General features: G+C 59.1%; 1 protein-coding gene across 1 annotated transcript in view; it reads left to right on the top strand.

Moving 5' to 3' along the window:
- The window catches only part of FAM222A (family with sequence similarity 222 member A), a gene marked incomplete at its 3' end in the record, with an annotated part of 72,385 nt that overhangs the window by 61,898 nt on the left and 910 nt on the right, over nucleotides 1-9,577 (top strand). Inside the window, 1 exon segment of the mRNA XM_027769378.1 lies at nucleotides 9,390-9,552. Within this exon segment, the coding sequence (XP_027625179.1) occupies nucleotides 9,390-9,552 (163 nt within the window).

Genomic DNA, 9,577 nt, shown 5'->3' with positions numbered 1-9,577 from the left:
TCCTGCGTTCACAGTTAGTCCCCAAGCACCCAGTGTGATGGTACCCGCATTTCCTCAGACTCTGGGAGGTAGGGAAGACCAGGGTGGGCTCTCGATGGCCTCCAGATCTAGCCCAGGAGACGAGTCAACCCAGACTAGGGACAGGGGCATGTCAGGGCACTGCCTGGGTAGGGGACCTCTCAGCTGGGACCTCCTCAGCAGAGCCAAAAAGGGGTTCAGGGGTACAAGCAACACCTTTTTAACTACTGTTTTTTTTTTTTTTTTTTAATGCCAGAAGGTGCATGCGTTAGCTGGTGTGGGGAAGACAGTCCCACTGGGGCATGGCCACATACAATCCCTTCCCCCCCACTTCTCCATCCCATCAGGATTTGGGGGATGCACGCGGTGTTTCTCAAGCTGCCAGGCCTAGGATTTGAACTGCGGTTGACTGTGGGGTGTAGCCAGCTTCCTCCACACAGTGCTTAACTGTACCACTATGGGGCTGCCCCCCTCTTTTTAATTAAGTTTTCTTCTTCCATAAAGGGACAGCCCCCACAACGGGGCCTTTGCGACACCATCCAGCCCCAGCCACCCTGGAGCGTGAGCACGCGTGTGCCTGCTCACTCAGGGAGGTCTCCCGAGGCAGGCCGGCCTCACAGAGCCTGGCCTTTGACTGCTGCACCACAGTCCGGGCCCCAAATGGCGCCTCTCACTGCATTCGCCCAGCACATAATGCAAGCTCCTACTGTGCGCCGGGCTGGCAATGGCGCGAGAGCACAGTGGTGAGCAAAACCACACCGCCCTGGGGCCAGCTTCACGGCGCAGTGGTCACATGGTACTCAGGAGAGCCAGATGCACACAGAGACTGCAGTTGGAACCCGCCTGGTCAGCCTAAAACAGGCCGGGCATGTGCGTGAGTGGTCAGGGTCCGACAGGCTACAGGGCTGGAGGAAGGGGTGCTCCCACATGCTATCACGTGCGCGCACACACACCCAGGCTCGATCACAAATACGGTTTAGAAACAAGGGATCAGCAGATGGCGTAGTGGTTAGGTGGCTGGACTCTCACATGGCCAACCATCATTCGAGTCCCAGACCCTGAGGCTTGAAAATCACGTTGGATGTGTGTGCAAGCCCGAGATCCTGGGAGGAGAATGGAGAAGGGATTGCTGCTTAGCCATCCCTCTGGGGGGTGTGATTTCTTTCTTTCCCTCTCACTGTCTGTCTGTCTCTCTCTGGTGAGCACACGTGCCCTAAGACAAAAACCTCAACAACAAAAATGTAGAAACAAAACTAAAAAACAGCACACAATCGTGGACAATCCCACCAAGTCCCATTTCTCCACGTGGGTCAGATACTGGCACGGCAAGGCATTTCCACCACGGCAGAGAGATGGGCGTGGCCCCAGTAAGCAGTGCCCAGTGGGACCAGCGCTGATGTTGGGCCCTGAAGGCCCAGTGGGAGTCTGGCTGCTGAGCACAGGGACACAAGCAGGAGAGAACTACCACAGACCCCGCGTCCACGGCGCCCTGTGGTTGAGAGGAGCCAGGGCATGGATGGCAGGGCTACAATCCTGGTTGCATCCTTTCCCTCTACCAGAGTCTCAAACTGGCCAAACGTGGGCCACATCCAGCTTGCCAGGTGCGTGGTTTGGGTGTTATTTAAAGGCCAACGTTCTCTGGGTAGGGCACACCCTCCCTGCGCACCGCCCACCTGGTCCCTGCCCGTCCGTCCTGTGTAGGGATTGGCATTGCCACCCCAGTGGATGCCCTACTCCTTGAAAGTCTAACCTCTGAAACCCGGAGCTGCTGCAAGGGTGCAGGAGGCCAGGCATGATGGCTGGCCCACTGGGACATTCATCAGAGGGTGGCATGTGTGCATTCAGGGGTCTGGAAGGAAGGGCTGGGCCAGGTCACCAGCGCCATGAGTGCCACCCTGAGCAGCTCAGATTTCAGGCAGCGGGAGGCTTGGAGGTGTAGGGAGGTTTCGATGAGATCACCACCATCACTTACTACTGTGGCACCTGCTGGGCTAAGTCGGCCCTTTACAAACTCCTCACAGTGCTCCTCCACAATCAGCCACACTGACCCAGTTTACACACGAGAACACAGGCTCAGAGAGGAGCAGCGGCATGCCTGAGGCCACACAGCCTATGTGCGGCAGAGCTGGCATTTGGAGCAGGGCTGACTCAGTCGATATGCCACCTCCTCCCTGCCACTCTCGCTCCAGCCCGGATGCTGCAGAGCGGCAGACTGCAGCCTCTGTGCTCGGCCCAGGGTCTGGTGTGAGCCAGGGAATGCTGGGGGGTGCTCAAGGCCAAGGAATCCAACAAACTGTCAAGGACACAGCCCGGGCCTGAGGCAAGGCTCCCGGGGACAGGGAGCCACATGCCCCTCCCTCATCCTAACTTAGGACACGCTCAGAGCAGCCACTGGCACTGGCAGAAAAGCAGAGGGAACAAACAAAACCCCCTGCCATCCCAGAGCCCCCAATCCCCCTTCCTAAGGTGGGCCACTGTGGCCTTTGGGGGTTTTTCTTTTTTTAATTTTGCTATAGGGCGCATGCATTCACTGGGGGCGGGTCAGGGGGTCAGGGTGGTGCCATGCTGCATTCCCTTTTCCCTTCTCTCTGGATCTGGGGCACACACGCCCAGCCTGTCTCTTAAGCCACCAGGTCCAGGACTTGAACCATGCAGTTGGCCACGTGGGATCCAGCTGCCTCAAACACCACGCCACCGGCTGGCCTCTATCTGGGGGTGGTTCAAGTCTCAGTCCTCCCCCTCTGAGAGCCGAGCCTGGGAGGACCAGTGCGGGGCGGCCCAGTCTGGAGGCCCTGCACCTTCCGCATAGCTTCGGCATCCTCTAACCCGGCGTGGCCTGTGCCCAGCAAGTCCTGCTGCTGCAGAGCCTCCTGGGCGCTGCGCCTTGGCTCCCTTCATCCTGAGGTCCCTGTCCCTGACACTACCCTGTGCACCCCGACTTCTCCATCTACCTTCCGCCCCCATCCCACAACTCTGCTTTCCCAGACACGCGGGTCCCTCGCGCTTGCTGTCCCCCCGCCCCAGACTGCTGTAATTTGTTTATACCGAGGCTGTGTGCACCCATGAAGAGGGGAGCAGGGCGAGAGAGCACCTCAGTAGGGCCTGGTCACACTGCAGCCCTTTCCCCTCCATTTCTCCATCCGGTTAGGATCCCGGGCACGTGCCTGGCATGTTTTTCAGGCCAGAGGGGCGAGGATTTGAGCCACAGTCACACGTGGGCTCTGGCTCCCTCTGCACAGCACTTAACCCGGGCACAGTGGGGCCAGCCAGGACTGCTTTCGCTGGGCAGCCACGTCCCTGTCCCTCTTGCCTCCTGGTCTGTACCCAAAAGCCACACTCTCAGAGATGCCCTTGCTGATGACGGGGTCCACACCAAGTGCCCTCCATGCTGTCACTCACAGTCCCCTGTACCCTGCTGCTCCTGTTTGGCTGTAGAGCAAGTGACCACAGACTCAGTGGTGTCAAGTAGCCACTGATCACGCTTGGGGACAGAGACAGTGCACAGTGGGGATGGCGTGTCTCCCTCGTGATGGCCCTGGCAGGTACAGTGGCTGGAATCTTCCCAACACTCGTTCGCCCACACATCTGGTAGGGATGCTGGCTATGGGCCACACAGACCACACGTGGCTACTCCATGTGGCCTCGGCTTCCTCAACGTGTTCCAAGGAGGGAAGTAGCGCCGAGCGTGCCACGGTGCCCTTTACAGCCTAGCCGTGAATGCCACCCAGTGCCGCCCCGCTCACTTCCTGCTCCGTAGAGGTGAGCACTGAGCCAGGTCACGTTCCAGCCAAGACCTCCGTCTGCGGAGTTGGGTGTGCGGCCTACCTTAGTGCCATCGGGCCCGCTTTGTTCTTGTTTCTGGGGCTTGTCACTGCCCGTCTCCCCTCCGCGGCTGTCGGCTCTGTGAAGAGTGAGGATGGGGTTTGCCTGCTTTGATTGTTGCTGTGTCTCGTGGGCCCAGGGACTGGCTCAGGGGTGCAGTGGTAATGGGCTGCTCCAGCGACCCTGGATGCACACAGATGACGAGTTCGGTTCCCGGTTGACCTGTATGTGCACCCATGATGCTGGCTAGGAAGGCTGGGGGTCGCTGGTGTGAGACCCACTGAGGGTGCACTTCTCGCTCTCAAAATAAAAAGGCTCAAAAAAAGAAAAATTGGAGGGGCCCAGGAAACAGTGCCCACGGGGCTGCAGGGTGGCTACTGGAAGGCAGCTCTTCCCAGGCCGAGCCCCAAGCGCCATGACCAGCAGTGAACGGGGGCTCCCAGGTGGTCAAGCCTGGTCATTCATTCAACAGCATGTTCTTGAGCCCCTGCTATGTCCTGGAGGTGGTGGGGACACAGCCATGGGCCAGCCAGCTCAGGGAGCCTGAGTCTGGTGGGCACGGTGACCCCCGGCAGCACTCAGAACCTGCTGTGGTGGGTGTAGCACAGGGCCCAGGTGCTGAGGGAGGCCCCTGTTGGGGGACTGAGGTCCCTAGTGGGACCATGGAGTTACAGGGACACCCCCCCATCCTCGCCACTGACAAGCAGCTGTCCCAGCGCCTTGGCATGAGGCCTCTTCCTGTGTCATCCCACTGTGCACCCCACCAGGACCGTGCACCTGCCCTGGACACTCGTGGCCGGCCCTACGTGCAGGGAGCTCCGGAGCTGTCAGGTGGCCTGGAATCCCCAGCCACGTGCCCTGGACTCTGGTGGAAAGGCTGGGTTTGACAAGGCATCCAGAAGTGGGCTCAGGGGAAACTCCTTTGAGGAAGAAGGTGCAAAGCAGGGGCTGCAAGCCCAGGGACCCCAGGGATACTGAGACCAGGGACTCGGTGACCGGGAGGCCCATGCCCGTCCTGAAGGTGCTCACATGCAAAACAGGAGTGCCAAGCACACCTCGGGGGAGACAGGCCAGCTGTCAGCTGGAGCAAAGCAGAGGCCGAGGGCAGCAGCGCCCAGCGGTCTGGCTGGTGGCCTCTGCCGGGTCTCCTCCCTGCTCCTCTATGTCTTTCCTCAGAGCGGGTCCTCTTCCTGATTCTACAGAAGAATCGGGAGCCTTGGGGTGTCGGCCAGGCCCTGCCTCTGGGGAGGGGCAGGGTTCAATGACCTAGGAGACAGACAGACTTGGGCTAAGCCTCTGCCCACTGCTGGTGGAGCGCTCTCGGGATCTTTCCTCCTCCATAAAACAAGCACCTGTGTGTGGGGCCAGCAGGTGACGTGGTGGTTAAGGCACTGGGTTTCCACCTGGCAGACCATGGCTTGAGTCCCAGGCCCAGACGCTTGAAAATCATGCCAGGTATGTGTGCTTGTGTGCCCAGAGAACGGAGGAGAAGGGATTGTGGCATTTCTCACTTTCTCCTCTGTCTCTATTTAAAAAAAAAAAAAAAAAAAAAAAAAAAAAAACACCAACACAACCCAACAAACAAGGACCCGTGTGTGTTAGCTGTTGAGTGTAAAGGCGACTCCGAAGCTCAGTGGCTTAAAACGGCAATGATCACCCGTTACTACCCATGGTTTCTGTGGCCTGGGAACCTGTTAGTAGCTAGGCTGGGGGGCCTGCCCAGACCCTCTCTCGAGCTGCAGCCCAGGAGCTGGCCGAGGCTTCAGTCTCATCTGGTGGCTTGACTGGAGCAGGAGGATCTGCCCCCAAGGAGGCTCACACGGCTGTTGGCTGGAGGCCTGGCATCCTCTCGCGGGCCTCTCCCTGCAAGGGCTGCTCCAGCGTCCCCACTGGGCAGCAGCTCCTCCCTGAGAACGTGATCCCGGAGAGCCAGCACGCCACCAAGTCTTTGGTCATCGAGTCCCGAGAGGCACACCCTTTGGCTTCCACAGTATCATCCTGGTCACCCAGATCAGACCTTTTGGGGTGGGTCCCAGGGGCTGGATAAGGGTGTGAGCCCCGGGAGATTAGGGTCAGGAACAGGTGGCAGATGTCAGAGGCGGGCTGCCAGGTGCCCTGCCTTAACTCTTTCCTCACCAGTAAACAGAACTACCTCCCTCCCCTCAGTTGCTAGGTCTTCCCAACACGGGCTGTCCAGAAGAGCTGTGGGACACAGCCTGGCACTTACCAAGTGCTCACCAGTGGGCAGCTGTCATGGCGCCACCATCGCCTCCAGCCAAGGCCAAGCCACCCTCCGTGAGCCTGGTGGACCAGTCAGGGACAAGACACCCCTTCTTCCAATGAACAGGGACAAGGAACAGGCATCGTTTTTCCTCCTTCTTAAGGTTTTAAACACCTAATTTATTCCATCCATTAGATAGATTTTGTAGATTTAATCATTTTCACAGTTGGTGGCTCATTGGATACTCAAGATAAACTCCAAATGAAAGTATAATGGTGAGGACAAATGAGTTTTCACACCACAATGGCAGAAACTTGCTTGGGAAGAGAGTTTAAGAGGAGCAGAAATACATACAGACACAATTTTTTTTTTCCCCGGCAACTGCTTTTGCTGACTCTAGTAGGTTACCACAGTTAATTTCCCCAGTTTTGTTCATCTGTAAAATTGCATAAAAGTGACATTTTTGTGCTCATTATAGCAACCGCTGATTTATGGCTGGTAAATGAAGAGCGGGTCCCTCTTTTGCGGGACTCTCCGCGTGGCTCTAAGTGCCCATGAAATTGCTTGTATAATGTAGTTTAAATCCAATCTCAGAGAAAGATTCCCCCGTTGGCCAAAGTGACATTTCCATTCTCCACACCGAGTTTATTTTAGGCCACTTAGGGGAGAGCTGCCCCAGGCAGGGTCAGGATGGGGGCCCTGGTGGGCTCCCTCTGCCTGGCCCAGGTTAAGCCAGAGGGCGGAGGGGTGAAGCCCCCACCTGAAGGGGTGCTCCCTGCTTCCTGCTGCTTCCCTGTGGCCGTGCTTTTCCCCCCTCCTGCCTCCTTTAAACCTTCCCTGGCGGCCCAGTGCCCCCGGGCAGGGCTTCCCCCCACCGGCCCTGCTGGCCTTTGGGGCTTGACCACTTCCTGGTTAGGGGCGGTGGTGAGGGCTGTCCCAGCACTGTGGGGCATTTAGTGGCATTCTAGCCCCTCCTCGCTAGATGCCGGGGGCACTCGTCCAGCTGTGACGACCTGGCGCTGGGCGTGGCTGCCAGCCTGCTCCGCACAGTGAGGTCCGACAGCACAGACCCTCCCGGGCTCCTGCTCTAGCTGGATAAGTGGGAGTGCCCACCCGGATGGCATTTCCTGCCTCTGGCCCTTGGCCCTGCGGTCTCTCTCCTCCCTCCCAGTCGGAGTTGCAGTCATGGCCTGCAATTCTCAGATTGGCTGGGAGCCCTGGAGGGGGCTGAGGACTAGACCGGGAAGAGGGACAGTGGTAAGGCCAAGGGGAAGAGGCAGGTGGACACTCCAGCCCCTTCCTCTCTGGGGGGGTCCTCTGCCCCGGGCAGACAGGAGGGCACGGGGACTCGGGCCTGGAGAGGGCCTGCTTCTGCTCCCGCCGAACACTGCACACGACTCGATGAGCCCTCCCGGCGCCCTGGGAGACCATGCTAGCCACGGCATCCGCTCTTACAGACGAGGAGACCAAGGCTCTGAGCAGACCTGATCTCCCGGCACCAACCATGCCCTTTACCCCCGCTGGGCCCTAGGGCGCTGTCAGTCCTCGAGGGCACCCTGCAGATCTGATCAGTACCTCAGTACACAAGGGGGGAAGCTGAGGCTCCGCTGGGCCTCCCAGCCCTATGAGCAGCTCTGCCTGACCCAGCCAGCTCCACAGCCTGGGGTAGTTCCACCTGTCTCATGTGGCCCCCAACACCACCAGCGCTCTCTGCCCACCTCCTCGGCCCTGGGAAGGTCGTGGCTGCACCTGGGAATGTCTCAGGACTCAGGAGGGGCTCTGGATGGGGGCAGGGATCTGCCATTCTGCCCCTTGGCCCCCACGCTGGCCTTGCAAGTGACAGGCAGACACAGAGAGGGACCAAGGGACCGGGCAGCCAGCAGAGGAGAGGCCTTTCTTCTCACCTGCTGCGTGGCTCTACAGGTTCCACCCGGGGCACAGGCCCCCTGCCGCAGCATGCTCCACCCAGCTGATGCATGCTGGGGGCACTGGCAGGTAGCCATCATCCCACTTTACAGACAGGAAAGGGAGGTGCTGAGAGGGTAAGAGCAGGGACAGAGTGGGGTGGCAGTCAGAGAGACGGCACCAAGTGGCCCAGAGTGTGGAGTCACAGAATGCTTGTGCTCAGCTGGGGAGTGGGTAGCCTGGCACGACCATTGGGCAGGCTGGTGGGCATCGTCTTCCAAAGCCGGACAGAGGCCTGCCTGACCCAGCAGTTCCACTCTGGGTGCATTCTGGCAGAATTCAATGTAGCGCTGTTCGTGTCTGCCCCGAACTGGTGACCCCCAAATGCCATGAGCCTAAGGAAGGATGGGCCCAGCGGTGGCGGGTGGGCAGCAGTGCCGGGAGCTCGCAGCCGGCTGTGGGCTCAGAGCCCGAGCTGACCGAAAACACTTGGTACACCCGTGCCCAAGAGCCTGTGAGCCGGAAGGGGAGGGGTCGCAGTGCAGCGAGGCCTTGGGGTGCCCGTGTTGCTCACTCTCATGCACACACATGTGCTCTCTCTCTTAAAAATACACTTAAAAAAAAAAAGCAGTGGGGCCAGCAGGTGGCATGGTGGTTAAAGTGCTGGACTCCCACATGGCCAACCATGGTTTGAGTCCTGGACCCGGTGCTTGAAAACTCACACTGGGCACGTGTATGTGCATACACACGTTCATGCCCAGAGTCCCAGGGGGAGAATGGAGGAGAGGGATCCATGTAGCCATCCCCCCTGGGGAGTGATTTCTCAATTTTCCTCTCACTGTCTGCCTGTTTCCAGTGAGCTCATGTGCCCCATGGCAAAAACGCGACTGGGCGCGCACGCGCACACACACACACACACACACACACACACGCAGTAGGAAAGATGAACGCAGTTTGGTGCAGTCACACAGGTTCCACACAGCCATGGGAACAAACTCCCACCGCGCACAGCTGCCTGGGTGACTCCTGCACACGGTATTAAGCGACAGAGGCCATTAGGCAACTACGTGCCGTCGCCACGGGCAGCAGCAGGCTCAGCTGGTCGTGATGTTCAAGTCGGGAGGTGGTTAACTTCCCTGTGGTTGGGCACAGGGAGGGACACCGGACTCTCTAGGCAGTGGTCAGCTGCTAGTCCCTTGACCTGGGTGTTGTCATACACATGTGTTCTGTGAACGTCCATCGGGCTTATGGAGGTTTACTTTGTGTACTTTATACTCTGGGTAAAAGTTTTCCAGTTTAGAAGGGATGGATGGAGGAAGAAGTCCGGGAAGGGGGGGGTTCCGGAGCCCTGGGAGCCTTGGCGGGGGCGTGGCCTCGGCCTCCAGGGGGCGTGGCCTCACCTGCGTGCGTTCTCCTCCCACAGGTGAGACGGTGGCTAGCTCCATGCATTCATCCCGCTACCCTAGCCCGGCCGAGCTGGACGCCTACGCCGAGAAGGTGGCCAACAGCCCGCTGTCCATCAAGATCTTCCCCACCAATATCCGCGTGCCGCAGCACAAGCACCTCAGCCGCACCGTCAACGGCTAAGACACCCAACTTCAACATCCCATC

The sequence above is a fragment of the Tupaia chinensis genome, unplaced genomic scaffold, assembly GCF_000334495.1.
Source record: "Tupaia chinensis unplaced genomic scaffold, TupChi_1.0 Scaffold149491_1, whole genome shotgun sequence".
Lineage (NCBI taxonomy): Eukaryota > Metazoa > Chordata > Mammalia > Scandentia > Tupaiidae > Tupaia > Tupaia belangeri.
This window is presented reverse-complemented; position numbering and strand designations above follow the sequence as displayed.